This window comes from Limanda limanda, chromosome 10 (genome assembly GCF_963576545.1).
Source record: "Limanda limanda chromosome 10, fLimLim1.1, whole genome shotgun sequence".
In the NCBI taxonomy this organism is placed as follows: domain Eukaryota; kingdom Metazoa; phylum Chordata; class Actinopteri; order Pleuronectiformes; family Pleuronectidae; genus Limanda; species Limanda limanda.
Window position 1 is genome coordinate 194,148 of NC_083645.1, and position 18,770 is coordinate 212,917.

At 39.9% G+C, this 18,770-nt stretch overlaps 1 protein-coding gene across 1 annotated transcript; it reads right to left on the bottom strand.

Moving 5' to 3' along the window:
* Positions 1-1,203: 1,203 nt before the first annotated feature.
* Positions 1,204-13,433, bottom strand: enpp6 (ectonucleotide pyrophosphatase/phosphodiesterase 6). The gene is made up of 8 exons (XM_061079523.1): positions 13,102-13,433; positions 10,296-10,475; positions 5,854-5,965; positions 5,245-5,386; positions 4,976-5,155; positions 2,126-2,263; positions 1,802-1,925; positions 1,204-1,645 (listed from the first exon to the last, which is right to left on the bottom strand). The coding sequence occupies exons 1-8, from the start codon at positions 13,355-13,357 to the stop codon at positions 1,407-1,409; spliced, it is 1,371 nt and encodes a 456-aa protein (XP_060935506.1). The 5' UTR covers positions 13,358-13,433; the 3' UTR covers positions 1,204-1,406.
* Positions 13,434-18,770: the final 5,337 nt, after the last annotated feature.

Consider the following 18,770-nt stretch of genomic DNA (forward strand, 5'->3'; position numbering starts at 1 on the left):
AGATGATCAACAGTAACGTAATCAACCACGTCACCAAAGAGCGCTTGGGTTGAATTTGTTTTCAACAAACATGCCTGCCGCTGGAGAGCTGAGATGTGTAGACGCTGCTATTGAGTCTGTTTTAGAAGACATCGACAGCGCATTCATTTTGAAAGAGGAACACAGAAACGAGATCAAGGCATTTGTAGATCAAAAAGATGTTTTTGCAGTCCTTCCTACGGGATTTGGAAAAAGTTTAATTTATCAGCTGGCCCCGATGGTCGTGAAGAAGATGAGACACAATGAAAACCCAGTGGTCATTGTGGTTTCTCCTTTGATCGCACATATGGAGGACCAGGTGAAAGAGGCGACCGAAATGGGCATCACGGCGATGCAACTCGGCGTGCACGACGAGGTGGCCATTACCAGCGGTCGTTGCCAGCGCGCTTAACATACGTCACATACTACGTTGCTCTGATTGGTTGTAGGTCTATCCAAGCGAAGAGGCATTTTTTATCCTGGTTCGGTTGAAACACGCCCCATAATCACAGCAACGTCAGGCCAGGTTTGATGCAGCAGTCTTTAGATTATAAGGTTCCTCTAAGGTCTGGGTAAAGCAGTAGAGATGCTGCTTTTGAAATAAAAAAGGGCATAGTACAAAAGTCTCTATGTTGGCAGTAAAGTTCATGCAGCAGACCATAAGTAATCAAGGTAAGGCTGCAAAAACAGCAGGAGACCTTTTTTCAACATGACTCCTTGTCTGTGAGGTATATTTATAAGGTCTCAGCTTGGGAAAATAAAGTGTTCTGAAGTTCAATTCAATTTATTTGTATCGCGCCAAATCATAATATACATTATCTCAAGACACTTTACATAGAAGGTCAAGACCTTAAAAAGTAAAGAGAAACCAACAATTACCAGTCTGCTCATGTTTACAGTTTCTTGGTATACTTGAAACAGTCACTATATAAGTGACATAATGCAACCCGACATGGTGTTTGAATGTGTCAGCTATGATGTATATAATTATTACACATTATTATATATATATATATGATAATATTTCAAATTAGTTGTCATTGAAATAACTATGTGGGCTAAATTGACAAAAGATGTATGTAAAATAGAGTGAGAGTCCTTTGACATGTTGTATCCATAACTTTTACGTGTTATGACAATAAATGCTTATCAAAACAAATGAGAGAGGGGAATTGCACAGGCATATTAATTAGTAAGATTTGTTTTATTGTTTATTAATCAAATAAACAAACTGGTATGTTGTGCCTCAGACATGTATTAGCTCTAGAGAAGGAGAACAAAATATGAGGTGTACAGCATCAAATCATTTCTTTACTTTTCAGAAGTTTTAACCTGTATATGGTGAAATGTTCAAAATCGTATATAAAAAAGATCATTTATGACAACTGTCAGACAATATAACCGTGGAACTGATAACTGTTGTCACCCCACAGTGCCAGCAGTATCAAACCCATACAGCATATCCAGAGGGCTTTGGGTTGGGGTGGACCATTAGAGCCATTCAGAAGGTTCTCTACACGAAACCAGGACCCATTATTGGGTAAAGGCTCCACTCCCAATGTCCAGCACATCACATTGTAGATGTCCACTGCTCGAATTGGAGCTGCCTGAACATTACGCTTGAAATCTAGATGAAATTAAGTAAAAGAAATCATAAATATATCTCAAAGTAATAGCCTGAACAATATTTACAGAGATAAGAGATAGACAGTTCGTTTCTGTTACACAGTAGAGAACAGGAGAAAGGTATGGTGCAGAAGGATAGTTTGATGTGTCTTTTTACCAGGTCCTGTTGCCAAGAAAATGCCGCTCATATCACGCAACTCGTTGTCGTAACCATGCCAACCATTTTGCCAAGCTGAGGGCTCCCCTGAGTTGTTTTTCCAGTATGGAAGTTTTTTATTGTTCTGTAGACACACAAACACAAGAGAGAGAGACACAGAGAGAGAGAGAGAGAGAGAGAGAGAGAGAGAGAGAGAGAGAGAGAGAGAGAGAGAGAGAGAGAGAGAGAGAGAGAGAGAGAGAGAGAGAGAGAAAATAGGTAGTTAAAGGGCAGTAGACTCTGACCTATATAAAGTGGTGATACAAGTTAAATATTTCTAGTTACCTCAATGATAAACCAGCCAGGCTCAGCCACCAGTGTCAGGGGTGGAACAAACTTCCCTCCTTTGTAATTAAAACGTTCAGGGATCTCCTGTCTTGCATAGACATGCATGTTGGGGACCAGAGACAGTGCAGCATACACCTGACATAAAACACACGCACCAACATTGTTCATTAGACTCCAGCACTTTGAAAATTATGTTGCTGGTGACACAAAGTAAACCCCAATTCTCTTATATAATCAGTCCTTGCTTCTTGACACTTGCATGACTAGAGCATTGATCAGATGCTCTAACTCAGTTTTGTTGGTTTTGTTTCAAAGAACAAAACCAACAAAACATGAATTTCACACAAAAACATAACTCAATGAATATTTCCTGCAAATCAATGGGACTTTTGCTGTTGCCTTTCAGATAAAAGTTCAGAAATGCACAGCTTCACCTTGGCAAGTGCCACTCTCATATCATTTTCGCAACAAAGTCTGTTCCCTTTCTTAGTTTTCGTGTCTACCATCCTCGAAAAAGGATTGCTCGCAAAGATACGGTGTGAGTATCTCAAGGGCTTTCTTAGCAATAAGAGGGTATGGTACGATTGGTGACACCAAAAGGTTGAGAGCGTTGTTGTTCTGAAGAGTTGCTGATGAAGCTGGCTCTACTGAAGTTCAATGATTTCGTCGAGGTATTCGTCGTTGACATCTGCTGTCGCAACACTAAACGTGAACGGCTGTCTCACCCATGCTGGATATGACTCTCTGGTCGGGAAGTATCCGTCGAGAGACGTTGCGAGCTCATCTAAGTGAATGGCAATTGCTTGCTCCAGCTCCCCAGGTACAGAAATGTCTCCAATTCCAGACATGTCTTCGATCTTACTTACACAGTCCATGGCAAAAACACGATTCAGCACCTTCCCAGGGATAACCACAGAACGTTAGAATGGTACAGAAGTGCCTCAAATTCAGAGCCCATTTCCATACACAGCTCTATGAAGATGCAGAGCTTCATAGCACTATTTCGCACGTAGTTCACACATTAAACTACAATGTTCAATACTTCTGCCAGGTTTGGAGGCAATGTTATTGTTGCCAACACATGCCTGTGCAGAACACAGTGCGTAACAATGATGTGTGGTCCATCTGCTTTCACCAGCGCTCCAAAACCAGAGTGTCGACCCAGCATGGCTGGAGTTCCGTCTGAACAAACTGCGGAAACCATATTCCACGAAAAATCGTTGTCTCTGAAGAACTCATCCACAAGTTTCTTCACATCAATTGCCTTGATTGTTGTTGTAAGAGGCTTACAAAATAAAAAATCTTCCTTTATCACGTCGTCTTTCATATAGCGCACGATAATACAACAAGCTGGCTTAGATTGAAGACGTCGGTGGTCTCGTCGAGTTGGAGGCTGAACTTTGCTGGGCTTGAAATCAGATCTGCAACTACTTGAGCCAAGATGTCATTGCTCATGTCGTCTTTTCTGCTGCTGATTGTGTAATTTGAATATTTTGTGTTTATGTTTTACAAGTTTTTCCCCAATGGTGTGTGGTTTTCCCTGCTTTGCGATCAGGTACGCAACTTCGTACGATGCTGTGAGGATCGGTTTGTCGATGGATACAAAGCCGAGAACAGGCAGAGTATCCTTTTCATCGAATCTGGCTCTCTTCACCTTGAATTCAGCGAGCGTTGTGTTCTTGTATTTCCCATCTCCATGCAGCTTTAGGAAGTGTTCCTTTAGTTTTGCCGGTGTAAGACTAGATTGTACGGAAGCTGCACCGCCCTGAACCGTAAGGCTTTACAGAGGGTGGTGAAGTCTGCCACGCACAGCACCAGGACGGCGCAACCATCCATGGAGGACCTCTACACCCAGCGGTGTAGGAGGAAGAGCAACCGGATTATTAAAGACCATAAACATTTTTGCCTGCTGCCGTCTGGCCGACGGTACCGCAGCATCCGGGCCCGCACCACCAGGCTCAGAGACAGTTTCATCACCCAGGCCATAAGACTTTTAAACTCCTCTGAACCTCAATAACTCCACCAAACCAGCACCCTGGCATATTTGCATATTTGCACCAGCATCATGGCATATTTGCACTATTGTTGTTCTATTTATCTCTTGAGCTGTTTATATATTTTTTTAGATATATACATTTTATTTTCTATTCTAAATTTTTGATTTCCTATTTATTCTATTTTATACTATTTTTTTTTTTTGGTTGTAATTATTAAGCATTGCTAGAAGAGAGCCTGTGACTCAAGCATTTCATTGCCAGCGACTGCTTAATGTTATTGTTGTGCAATTGATAATAAAAATCTTGAATCTTGGCATGCTCATACTTGCTTGCAAGTCTAGCAACTTAAAAAAATAGATGCTTAGTGTGTATTTTTCTTTTTTCTCCCACTTTTGAATCACCAGTTCCCCTCATCCCTTACTGCCACTATTGTCCTCAATATGGAGACAACATCTGTTCCTTTGGAGTGACTAACTCTTATTTTTACTTACAGAAGAGTAGTTCAGGAGGACACAAGACCAAGATCCCAATATTCTTCCACCATCTAGGCACGCAGTCCAACTAGTCACTTCAGCATTATTAGACCATAAACAAAGCCTGTATGTGGTGGTTATTTGCTATTACGATTGCACAGGGACAACATTTGTATAAAGTTTGTGGTATCCAATTCAATACCAGAAGTGTTGAACTTCTGTGACTTCAGTGAGGGATAGAATGATATGTCCTAAGGGTTTAAAGCATTCTACAATCAGAAATCATCTGTCAGTATTATATTTCTCCATTAATTACTTTTTGATGACTATCTGACCTTGTTGTTCTCAAATGGAATCATGGCATATGCTGGTCTCACCTCATGATATTTGTTATGTTTGGGCCAGAGACTGACCACTGGTCCTCTGTCCATCATCTTGACAATGTCCGACATGTTGATACACTTATCCAGCTCTATGACCTTCTCCGTCCACTGGATCTTTGTCATACCATGGTCAGAAAACAGCATAATGTTCAGCTGGTTCACCATGTCCTTCTCCTGAAAGAATATTAATTTCAGCAGAACCAGATGAAAACAACAACAGCAGTAGTATCTGTAATTCCAATAACAAGAGTATTGATACTAACGTTGATTTTGCTGACAAGTATCTGCATGGCAAGATCCAGTTGTTGCACAGCTGTTCTGACCTGCTTAGAATCTGGACCAAAGTGATGGCCCTCCACATCTATTTTCTCATAATAAATAGCTGCCATGTCTGCTTGGCCTGACCTGCGTGCACACACACACACACACACACACACACACAAAGGCATGATGTCATTTTCACGCTAGCCAACTACTACTTAATCAATCGCTCAATCAGAATTTCTTCATCAGTTCTTATTATCCTGAAATGGTAGAAATTGAGGGGCAACAGCAAATTAATTTGTCAGTTGAAATCTCTTCACCCATTTAATAAAAATGCAATAACTCCTCCAAAATCCTTTTGGCTTTAGTTTGCCTCCATCCATCTGTCTGCCTGTGTACCAAACATTTTGCAAGCTAACACAAGGGAAATTGATTTACATCTGGAACAGAACTATTCAGATCACTGTAGTTTTATTATTAACATTTAGATAATTGTGTTGTTACTTTCACTGTCACATTTTAACTTTCCAAGCTCTGACATACAGGCTAAATATTGGATGAAAGGACATAGCAGAGTACATGAAAGGGGCAGGTCATTGTGTTGGTACCTCAGGACAGTGAGAGCATTCACTATTGAGTCTGTGAGGTTCTTCTCAGATGGGTTGTAGACATATTCTTCACAGAGAGATGGGCGAACACCCAGGATCTCTACCTCGCAGCCTAAAGACGTGCACACGCACACACAGAATTAATGTTAATTGCATGATTTATAGATCATTTGATTTTTGGGTAATATACATTGCATACAGTAGCACGAAGATCTGCAGTGGCAAAATAATAAGTGACCCCTCATGGAAACTACCTGCATTTAACTGTAAACTTGTTTTACTAATTGGAAATATGTTCAGGTCTTTTTGTAAATCTATTTGAACAAATACAGGGTTTCCACTGTCTATAATCTTCTGTCCATAATCATGAAATGACGATGAAATATGTCAATGCATGATTTTGTTACTTTCACCTTGCCATCCTGCCAGGTGTCAAGAGTTTTGTGGAAAATCTGCTGAAGACTGGTCAGCTCATCAGTGGAGAAAGTGTTCAGGAGTCAGTTTCATATCTGTGGTGTCTAGGGAGTGAAGCAGCCCTACCCTTTGACCTTGGCCATGGCTCCCGCACATCCCCAAACACGACAGAGCATTTCACTACGTCTCAAGGAGAGGAGACAGTCTCTCCGCTTACTTCATTACAAAGAGTACATTAAAAATGGCTCGCTAACTACAAAAAAAACTTGAGTATGTAGCTGAATAAGAAACTTTATGTCAGCATTTCAATTATTGTCTTATTTTTTCAAATAAAAAATGCGGGATTTAAGGGTTCAACATTACAACAATTTATTCATATCTTATAGTTCTAATGCCAAACCAACTTTGTTAAAATATCTAAATCAGTGAAAGTACAATTAATTGGAATAATATATTGATTTTAAACATTTGAGTCAGCATCTTGAGTTGTCTACAGAGAAGTCAGAGGTGTCAACCTGTGTCTAAAAGAAGAATCTTATTGCTTGTTTCTTATTGCTGTCACGTAAATTATTTTTCAAAGAATTAAATGTCAATGTATTGTTTTGGTTGAAGTGAACATAAAAATAATTATAGGGTGAAAGTTGTCACATACAATAATTAACTGGGTATTTGAAAAGTTATTGAAAAGTTTATATTCAGTGAAAATATGAAAGAACCCATGCAAATAAAACAGAAATAATTGCATTGCATATTGAAAACACAATTCAAAAGCTTTTGGGTGGTCAGTCCATCTGTCCCAATCTTGTGAACCTGATATCTCAAGAAAACGTTTGAGAGAATTTATTCAAATTTTTGTATAAATATTCAGATTTTGATGGTCAACGGTTAAGGTCACTGTGGCCTCACAGAGCACATTTTTTCCCTTGGGGTTGAGATATCACTGTAAAGCCTTGAGGGAATTCTTTCCCATTTGGCACAAACATGAAATAACTTCAACTCAGATTATATTTTTGATGCCTGGAGGTCATACGCCCTTGTGAATTTGAGATATAAGGACTAGATATGGCTACTATGAATGAGTATGGGGTGAGGGCTGAGAAAGTTTTAGCTTTTCCGACTAAGCCAACAAGACAATCAGTACACATCTGAAACCAACTAACTAGTAGATATCTGAAAACAGTGATGAAGCCAGCATTTGAAAAATCTTTACAATTACTACTCACCTCTCTACACCTCTGAAATACACCTACACCTATGGCTCCTGTCAGACCTTCAGTAACAGTCACTTGTTTTTTCTTCACTATATTAACAGCAGGGCTCAGGAGAAAGCAGATAGTGGTAAAAAACTCAAACCCCATAACCAGGTTTCTGTCTCCTGAGCATTGCAGAGGAAGTCCTGTATATAGATCCACAACCGGGAGGATGGAATGTGCTGTTGAAAGTCAGCATCTTCCTACTCCATGATAGAGATCGCAATTTGAAGTCACCTATCCTGGACAACAGTTCAAAAAGAACCATTCTTGCTGCATGCTGTCGTCCAGCAGCTTGGGCATGATGGAGAACCTTAGAGCTTGCCTCTCACAACAGGGCAACTGTGTCATTCATGCTGTCTCCTGCGTCTCAGCCACACAGAGTCCATCAGTTTAAGGAGGCCTTAATTGCCAAAGAACTTAGACTAGCTGAACACTCATATCTTGTCAACATCATGATGAAGTAACGCGACCTTTACGTAAGACAGAACAAGCTCATACAGTTTTACTGATCAGTTCTGAATACGGTGAGATTGTGAGACGGACATTGAAGATACCAACCATTATTCAACTCCACTATTTCGTCTTCACACCATGCTTCAATTCTGTGCTAAACTTAGTTCTGCCAAATCCACTGAGAGAAGGCCATACAAATCACCAGAGCAGGCTGGTGCATACATAGCTGAGATGAAGAGAGTTGGTTCAGGTCTTTCCTCAAACTGATCTTAGATATGCTTCATAGCAGTAATGTGGACGGTCTTTTAATTTAGTGAGCCACCAGGGACCCACAGGTGGCAATTTGAGTGGGTGCCCTGTTTGATGTTGGTATGGTATGGTTAAAATTAATGGATATATTCGCCGTTCACTTTGTATGTGAAATTTTTACATTTTAGTAATTCTGCTTACTCGAGAAATAAACACAACTGCTTTAAGCCTCGGGGCAGGGTTATCTTTCCTCTTCTCCCTCTTTATCACATTAATACATCAATACATATTACTGACTTGACTTCTTCCCCAGAGTCCTTGTGCTTTTTTGTTTGCAGATCCAAGGTCGCTGCTGCGGCCACACCATGAATGGTGATGGTGGATCGTAGATTGTGATCATGGACTATAGATCATGATGGTAGATTGGAAATCAGAGATTGTGATGGTGGATTGTGGAAGCTGATCGTGTATAATGGTGTTTGGTCACTAATTTCTTCAATTGTATTGGATTCTGCTGCAACACTGTTTACCCCGGAGACTCCTAAAGTACTTTGTGGACTCAAACACTTTCCTCACTCCTCCATCGGCATAGTGGTGAGTAGATAATGATTAATTTTCATTTCTGGGTGAACTATACCTTCAAGACGACAATGCAAGGGGTCAATATTTTTTCCCAGTCCAGCCCTGTTTGTGCATCTCCTTCAAATATCTTTCTAACATGTTGTTGTCTTCCACTAAATGCTGTATTTGAAACACAAGACTAACAAAGCAGGGCACACATAACACCTCTCTGGGTGTGTGAAAGCAGTGGTCAGGATTGATGAACCCTAAGGGGGAGATAACATAATGTCTACATAGGACACAGCAGCATGCTGGCAGAGCAGCAGCAGCTCAACTGCTCTACAGTATGTGTCTGTAACGAATGTATTCAGGTTCAGCATTAAGCGTAAGTGTGAGTAACTCATAAACCAATACACAAACCATTCTATTTATATACTTTAGAAAAAGACAGATTTGAAAAATAAATATAAATGCTGGGTTATGTTTACAATGCATCTACCCTGTGACATGCACATCAGACAGACAGCTGAAATACTGTCTGTAAAGAAATACACTCGTGGACAAAATTGTTGGTACCCTTCCGTTAAAGAAAGAAAAACCCACAATTGTATCTGAAATAACTTGAAACTGAAAAAAGAAATAATAAATACAAATTTACTGAAAATTAACTAATGAAAATCAGACATTGCTTTTGAATTGTGGTTCAACAGAATCATTAAAAAAAAAAACTAATGAAAATTGCCTGGACAAAAATGAATGTTTTGCTCATAGCCATTCTTGGGCGTTTTTAGCTGTGTGTTTTGGGTCATTATCCTGTTGGAGGACCCATGACCTGCGACTCAGAACAAGCTTTCTGACACTGGGCAGCACATTTTGCTCCAGAATGCCTTGATAGTCTTGAGATTTCCTTGTACCCTGCACATATTCAAGACACCCTGTACCAGATGCAGCAAAGCAGCCCAAGAACATAACCAAGCCTCCTCCATGTTTCACAGTAGGAACAGTGTTCTTTTCTTTGTATGCTTCATGTTTGCGTCTGTGAACATAGAGCTGATGTGACTTGCCAAAAAGCTCCAGTTTTGTCTCAAACAGATACCTGATACCAAACAGTACATTGACTAATTTTCACACTTTAAATAGGCAGACTGACTGATTACAAGTTTGAAGACACCTGCGATGCTAATTAGAGGACACACCTTAGTTTAACATGTCCCTATGGTCAAATGATTTTCAATCTTTACTGGGGTTACCTTTTTTGAATGATTCTGTTGAACCACAATTCAAAAGCAATGTCTGATTTTCATTAGTTAATTTTCAGTAAATTTTATTTATTATTATTTTTGTCAGTTTCAAGTTATTTCAGTGACCATTGCGGGTTTTTCTTTCCTTAACGGAAGGGTACCAACAATTTTGTCCACGTGTGTATCAATAGTCAGTCGGTTTGCCGTTGTGTACTGATAAACAGATAGGCAGAACGATTTGAATGTTCTGTTTGACTATGCATATGCTCACCAGGCCAATAGTACATGAAAACATTCTTTCCAAGCTTCTGCAGGGTGACCCATAATGGCTCTGATCCATCCCACCAAAGCGGCAGCCGGCTGTCAGAATTTGTCCCAATCAGAAACTCCTTCTCGGAGGCTTCATCCCACATGTAGTTTCCAGTCATTTGATGAACATCACAGTGACGGCCTGACAAAAGTCAACATAGAAAAAACAAATTAAATATAGTCTGAATACCCAAAGACTTGTATAGCTTAATTTACATCCAAAAATGTCAAAAAAAAAACATGTTTCAATGACTGAGCATTTCCCAAATTAAACCAATGTGATTATTTGTGCTAACACATCATCACATTATCAGAAGGCAGGCATCAAAGTACCATTGGCCGGGATGTTTTCTTTCTTAGGGCACAGTAACAGTGGGGACTGCATCACATAGGCATGCATCGAACACACACAAACAGACACAAAATGCATGTCTCTCTATAGTTGCGAGGACAATCTCATTGATATAATGCATTCCTTAGCCCCCCACCCTAACCTTTACCGTCAGAACTAAAGGCCAGACCCTAACTTATTCCCAAACCTAAACCTCATTCTAACCCTCCAACCAAGTATCAACCCTCTAACAGCCTTACTGAACTTGAATTTGTAAGGAGTGGCCAAAATTTCCTCACAACGTAAAAATGTCCTCACAACAATTGTTATTGAACCGAAACCGGCCTTCATGACAATAGATAGATGTCCGCAAAATTAGTTTTAAGTGAAAATCACAGGACAAATCGGGATCGAAGATCACTCCCAAGTTCCTGACTGTTTCATTGGAAGCAAGGGCAATGTCATCTCGCGCAGCTATATCATTAAATAATGTATCTCTAAGGTATTAAGGGCCAAGTATTAGAACCTCTGTTTTATCATGCGCTTCGGACCGGTTGGATGTCAGACAATATTTTCACGGACAGGCCTTTAAGGTGTGGCTCACTACGGAGGCCATCTGGTACGGCCTCTGGTGACATCGGTAGATTTTTTTTCATACACACACTCACACACACACACACTCACACACACACACACACACACACACACACACCTGGTGTGGAAATAAATTAAAAATCATAAAAAAATTTCAAAGTTAAAAAAGAAAGTTATGTTGAGTATGAAAACACTTGTTATTACAGTTCACTTCATAATTGCAACAGCATGTGTTGTATTCATTGTTGCAAAACTTGTTCTGTAAATAGTTTGTTTGCTATTGTGATCAAAATCACAAATCACACCCACTTCAGGGTTAGGCCCCGCCCACTAGAGTACGGATACGGATACAGATAATTCATATGGTTAACAGATACAGATACAGATAATGCTGTACTCGCTCATCTCTAGTAGTAACCTTGGTGATACTCAAATGCTGCCCTCCTGGTTATTCCAAAGTCCAGGCTTATACATAAAGGTGACAGAGCATTTGCCATTCATGCCCCAGACTTTGGAACAACCTGCCTGAGGAGATCAGGATGGTAATGTATTACCTTGTTTAATACTCTTTTTAAATAACACTTTTATAACCAACCTTCCTGTAATCCTCTTTTTCCGTCCCTGTTCGCATATCTACTCCAAGATACTATCGACCTCGCCCTCGTTTACAACTTCACCACAACCTTTCGTCTCTTATCTATCCCCATGTTGCATTCTCCTCTGCCTTCTCTTTTACCCATTCCCACTAGTAGCGGTGGTGGCACAGGTACCTATCACCCCCAAATGGAGTTTTTCTATCTACCCGCTTCCACATTTTACCCCGTTGTCTTTTGAATTTCATGCTGTGACAGTACAGTCCACCAGGTCCTTTGGGGGATGTCTTGGAAGAATTAGACTTCCTCCTATCGCACATCCCAGAAAATGTCCCTCCACTTCTTCTGCTCTCTCACTCAGTCCTTCCCCTCCTACTCACAAAGCTGGTAACCACTTTGACGATTATTTTCACCACAAACTGCTCTAAATAAACAAGGCTCACTGTGACCCTACCTCATGTCTCTGACCACTTCTTTATCTCAACTTCTACTACCTCACAATCTGACAACCCTACCACATTAACTCTGTACCTGTCCGTCACAACATTCTCTCTCCCACCTCTCTGACCTCCTCTGTTTTAGCAGCTCTCCCTTCATCTTACTATTTCTCCTTCATGCAAAGGCCAGTGTGTGCGCGCACTATCTGGGAGCGCACACACACACACATTCGACTGCTCCTGGCATTGCATGCTCAGTCCTCTCCTGTACATCTACTCTGAGAAAAGTAGTAATACTTAGTAGCTTAGTAGTCTGTATATTGTTCTAAATCTGTATAGTGTAGGCTACTTTGCCTGCAGGAATAAGTAAAACAAATGTTAGAAACAGTGAATATTATTTAATTATTATAAATATCTTCTCCAGTACTGCCTGCATTTCAAATATTGTAGAGGTATGTGGTTTAGTCGATTTAATAGCCCTGTATTTTCTAGTGAGACATCTGTGACCCACCAAAATTATCACTAGTTCCAGCCTGGCCACCCTACTGAAGGATTACTGGCTTTACCACTTATGGTGCAACCTGATGGAATAGTACTTACAGTCACAAGTGTAACAATTGTTATTGTTATTTTTTTTAAATATTTTTTTTACATATATTGCCTTTCCTGCTCTAGCCTTCTATAATTGATACTTTTTTTTAACATTAGTTATTCAATAACTATCCAGGTCGGCTCTTGTGCAACGAGTATCATCAGTTACTTTCAGTGTTGGTGTCAGTGCTATCGGCAAACATATTAAAATATTATAATTACCTGTCATTAATGAATAGTAATTGGGGTATGATAAACTGGGGAAGTCCGGCGTCATGTAGTCCACCTTAACCCCATTGCCCACAAGCTCTCGAAATCCGGGCAGCGCTTGCAAGTCATCCATATAGTCATAACGGAAGCCATCAATAAGGAACACGAGCAACGGACGGACTGCGGCACACCGATGCTCCGCTCCCCACGGCAGTAGCAACGGCAGGATCAGGCGCAGATACCGCGTGAGCTTCTGCTTCGCGGACATGATGGTGTGGCCTCTTGCTGTGCTTACTGTGTGTGTCGGATGTCCGCAAACACTGTGGGAGGACTACGGACACACCAGCCTTCACCCGGAAACACACAGTTAAACCGGGTAAAACCAGCCCCCGCTCATTTCGAGTTGCGCCTTTTTTTCAATACGTTTCGAGAGCGTTTTAGAGTGATTTCAAAATAAAGGCAAACTTCAGTTCAGTAAAGTTGGCAAGACATTCAAAGATTCGGACTTCCCGGATCAATAAGTCATAAGCGAAATGTTGTTAAAGCACAAACGCTGCATTATTCCCACCATAGTAATGTGGACAACGGGCTACAGGCGAGTTTTCATCAATATGAGTTGTACAGCTTGCTGAGAAACGAGTGCGCAGGGACCGTCTACAAAGTGCAACACCGAAAAGAGATATTACCAAAATATTCAATAACTTCCATGTAATACTGTTTTATTCTCACCAAAATCACGTCACATGTCCAGGGAGTCCTGCTGACTATGCTACACTACAAACTTTTAAAAAATGTCATTTATCATAATTTTTGGAAATATTTTAATGAAGATTATTCAATAGCTTCACTGTAATACTGTACATTTTCACCAAAATCACTTCACAGGTTCAGTGAGTCCTGTTGGCTTGGCTACAGTACTAATTTTGGGAAAAAGTGATTTTGCATAATTTTGATAAATATTTTTTATATAAAATATTCAATAACTTCGGGCTCATACTGTATATTCTCACCAAAATCATGACACCGGTCCAGCGTCTACTGATGGTTATTCTACAGCACTAAGTTTGGAAAAATGTAATTTATCATAATTTTTAGTAATATTTTTTAGGGAAATTATATTATTATTATATAATTATAACTTTAATACTGTATATTCTCACGAAAATCATGTCACATGTCCAGGGAGTCCGGCTAGCTATGCTACAGTGCAAAGTTTGGGGAAAAGTGATTTTGTATAACTTTGGAGAATATTTCTTATGAAAACTATTCAATAACTCAACTGTAATACTTTACATTTTCACCAAAATAACGTCACAGGTCCAGAGAGTCCTGCTGGTTATGCTACAGTACTTAGTTTGGAAAATTTATTTCGTATTAAAGGTGTCAAAGTTGTTTAAGAAAGTGTATTGGCCCCAACTACACGTCCAACACAAGGAGACCCTTGATGGTTATGTGAAACAACAAAAAATGTATTTCCCAATTTTGTTGAATTTTAATCAGAATCTCTTTTACATTGAAGCCAATATTTCCCAAAATTAAACAAAACCACTTTTCCCCAAACTTATTGCTGTAGCATAGCCAGCAGGAGACCCTGGATCTGTGACGTGATTTTGGTGACAATATACAGTATGAGACCGAAGTTATTGAATAATATTCATATTTAATATTTCCCAAAATTATACAAAACACAATTTTTCCAAACTTATTACTGTAGAATAGCAATCAGGAGACGCTGGAGCTGTGTCGTGATTTTGATGAGAATATACAGTATTACAGTGAAGTTATTGAAAAGTTTTCATGAGAAATATTCTCCAAAATTATACAAAATAACTTTTTCCAAACTTAGTGCTGTAGCATAGACATCAGGAGACGCTGGACCGGTGTCATGATTTTGGTTACAAAATAACAGTTTTAGCCCGAAGTTATTGAATATTTTATATAAAAAATATTACCAAAATTATGCGAAATCACCTTTTCCCAAAATTAGTACTGTAGCATAGCCAACAGGACTCACTGAACCTGTGAAGTGATTTTGGTGAAAATGTACAGTATTACAGTGAAGCTATTGAATAATCTTCAATAGTTTATGAGGATGAGTGTGTTTGGAGAATAAGCTATGAAATACTAATAATGTGGAAGAACTCCACACAGTACATGCATTGTCTTGGTAATGCACAGTTTAATCCAAAACCATATTCAAAATCAGTAGTTGAATATCCACAGAAAATAAAGATATAAACTTTGTGTAACACTTCCTCTACAATAATGCCATATTTTATGTTTCCTATCATTTTATTAGGTACGGACGAGCCTGAAGGACACAGCTGTGCTGACCGTGTTCTGTCTCTTATGGCAAAGAAGAAAAAAGAAAACACTGGGTTCTTATCTAAAGTGTATCAAATCAAGAAGCAAAAGATAAACATTGTTCTAATAAGTGTTCATTTGAATATATAATATATAATAAAAATAGAAATAAACTCTTTTATCCATGACACTTAGCAATGACTGCCAACTCTAAACAGTTGCAGGCCTTCTTTAGTTGGGGAGGAAAACACAAAGTGTTGTGCAGATGAAGCTGGTGCATGTCGCCTCATGTTGAGAATAATAAATTATGCAAGTTATTTGAGCTATGTGTCTGTCTAATCTTTTTACTTTGTTGCAATCATTTTACTTTAATGCTGTATTATAGGCAACATCTTTGTGTCGGGCTGAGCGCTAAAGCATGTGAAATGTATTTGAAATAGGATTTCTGCTCCCTGCTGGCACTCAAAATGCAGCCCATGGTATATCTCACTGGTCTATATAGGCCTACTGCTTATAATAATCAGCTACCTCTATTTTTGTGACGGTGACATGACGTCATACAAAATTGCCCCACCAGAAATTTCAGGCTAAAATCGCCACTGTATACAAATCAATGTTGGGACATGGTTTTTGTGCAAAAAGGCAGGCCTCTCTTTCAGGCCTGTATTGGAAGTCAAAACCTGAGAGCACATGGCCTTTGTCTTGAGAAAGCCACAAGCCGCATGGGCTGGAGAATACTCAATCTCCCAGAGTGCAATGTGTTCTCTTTGTACTGAGAAGGTCAAATAACTCCGTCTCCCAGGAGGCAACATGTCCCCTTTGTTTCAGCATCTTCGCACATAGGTGCGAATATCTACCAGGGTCAACTCCAATTGGTCAGTCTGGTCCCATGACCAAGGGGCAACCGGGTCTATAAAAGATCAAGGCTCCCCCAGAGTCACTCTCTTTCTCCAATCCCTCAGAGGGCCGAAGGCTGCTCCAGCAGCGCTCTTCTCCACCGACCACCACTGAGGACAGCAGGCCGCTGGCCTTTCCTCCTGCATCGGCGAGTGGAGGAACCGGATTCCTCCAGCTCAAATCTTCTCTTTACAACAACTGGAGGTCAAAGGTCGAGCTTCCAGCTCATCTTCTCAAGAAAACCTCCACGCATCTCAAGCTTCTTCTAAACTCCTTGCAGCGACTCGGTGTCCTGCAGGTAAGAACTACAGATTCAATAAGCAACTGAACTGCACAGCTCAACAGAACCGCGGAAGCAGAGACCACACGAATCAGAGACTTCAAAAGCCAGAACTGCTAACCGAACTGCACAGCAACTTTCTCCCTGTCCTTGGACTGGTAACCTAATCTGGGCTTAATAATTTTACTAGGCTAAGCAAGACTGTTTATTTGATTCTGTGTGGTGTTTATAAGTTTGATATATGTGGTGATATTGTGTTACAAGTTAAATCAAGGTTAATGTGAGTTGGGCTCTACAAAGACCCTGCCATTTTTCTGATTAGCATTTTCACAGACCCCGCATATCTCTTCACCTACTTAGCTACGTCCCCCGACCAGAAGGAGGGGGGGGGGGGCCTGCTATCTTAGAGATCTTAAAAGACCACAGGAAGGTGTGACTCTCTTTGTTAGCCACCAGAGAGACCCTCACACACACACACACACACACACACACACACACACACACATCTTTGTTAGTTAGCACATATTGTTAGTGACTTGTGTTTCAATACTTTATTATGTTTATAATAAATGTTTTCTTTTAACCTTGTCCTGTCATTAATGTTGCATAAGTGAAGTTTGCCAACCTCTACACTGTCAAGAACTCTATAAACCTTAACTGTTCATTATATAGTCTTTAATAGTAAATATTAAGATTTCTAATTGAACTAGATCTAAATGAGACTGATCTTAATCAATAAATTGGCTATCTTTCCCTTCTATGAAGGGTGGTGCCCCGCGAGAACTTAGTCAAACTAAAGTTATGATTTAATATTAATATGTTAAATATTAATGTTTTATTTTCTATTTTTGATAACCACATTTATTGAACGCCTAAAGGCACACTAGCTTATGGTATCACTCCTAACCATTATTGCACAACATCAACATAAGGTTGGAGTTCAATAGTATCTTTGTGACTGACGTACAAACAGCGTTCTCGGCTGGAAGTACTTAGAGCAGGGGTTTTCAACCGGGGGACGGCATTGCAGGGGGTCCGCGAAATTCGCTTTGATATTTCAACAAATTTCCAGATTACTTTTGAATATCGTGAAAAATATCTAAAATAAGAAAAAATATGTCTAAAATAATATAAAGGTGCTGGTGATCATGAGGTTAAACTTAAGTATAGGCCTCAATTGTTTGTGATATTGTATGATTATCATTTGTGACATATTCTGCATTACTTTGTCATCTTCCCTCTTCAGTTGTAGCCCCAGTTTATGTTGATTGTTATTGATCACCGTTACTTTAACATTCTCTCAACATGTCAGCTACATGTCTGTACATTTAAGTCATGAACGTTATATATTGATGTAAATATGGTGCTGAGATGCAGTACAACTACAAACTGCATTTTAATTTTGTTTTCAATTCTTAAGCACTGAAAATCAACCGTTTTTGTTGTTTTTTCACAGATTTTTCTAGATTTGTTTGAGGTTTTTAAATAAAACCAACATAGAAAACCAAATGTTAAAGGAGACACATTATGCCCATTTTACCACAGTTGATATGGTTCATTGGGGTCATTTGGAGCCGGGCGGTCTCTCCCCGGAGCCGGTGAGATGATGGTGGGGGGCTGTCCGAGGCCATGTAGCGAGACTCCCTACATGGGCATGGTTCGACAATGACGTACTTATCGGTCGTAATCCCATTGCACGCACTCAAGTGTATCGTTTCTGACATAGAGGAACCATAACAAATCGCAGGAGTTGTTTTTTTCCAGAGTTTTGGGGACTGTAGACATGCCAGATACCCATATTAACGTGTAGAAGCACTACAAAAGTGGAATTTTCATGATGTCTCCTTTAAAACTTCCTTCTATCCCCATGCACGCACGCACGCACACACACGTAGGCATGCGCGTGTAGACACATCAGTGGGCCGCGGATTACTTTCTAGTCAGAACGGTGGTCCCTGGGACAAAACCAGTTGAAAACCCCTGCTTTATGATAAAGCTTATAGCTAGAGCCGGTCCAGGCATGTTTTAGACCTGCTCTTAGTTATGCTGCTAACGGTAAAAATGTCGGGGGATACATGACACACGGAGCTTCTCTTTCCAGTTTCTCCCTCCTCTTCTCAATCCTTATCACATCAAAGAAATTAATATCTCATCAATACATGTTACTGACTTGACCTCTTCCCGGGAGTCCCTTTGCCTT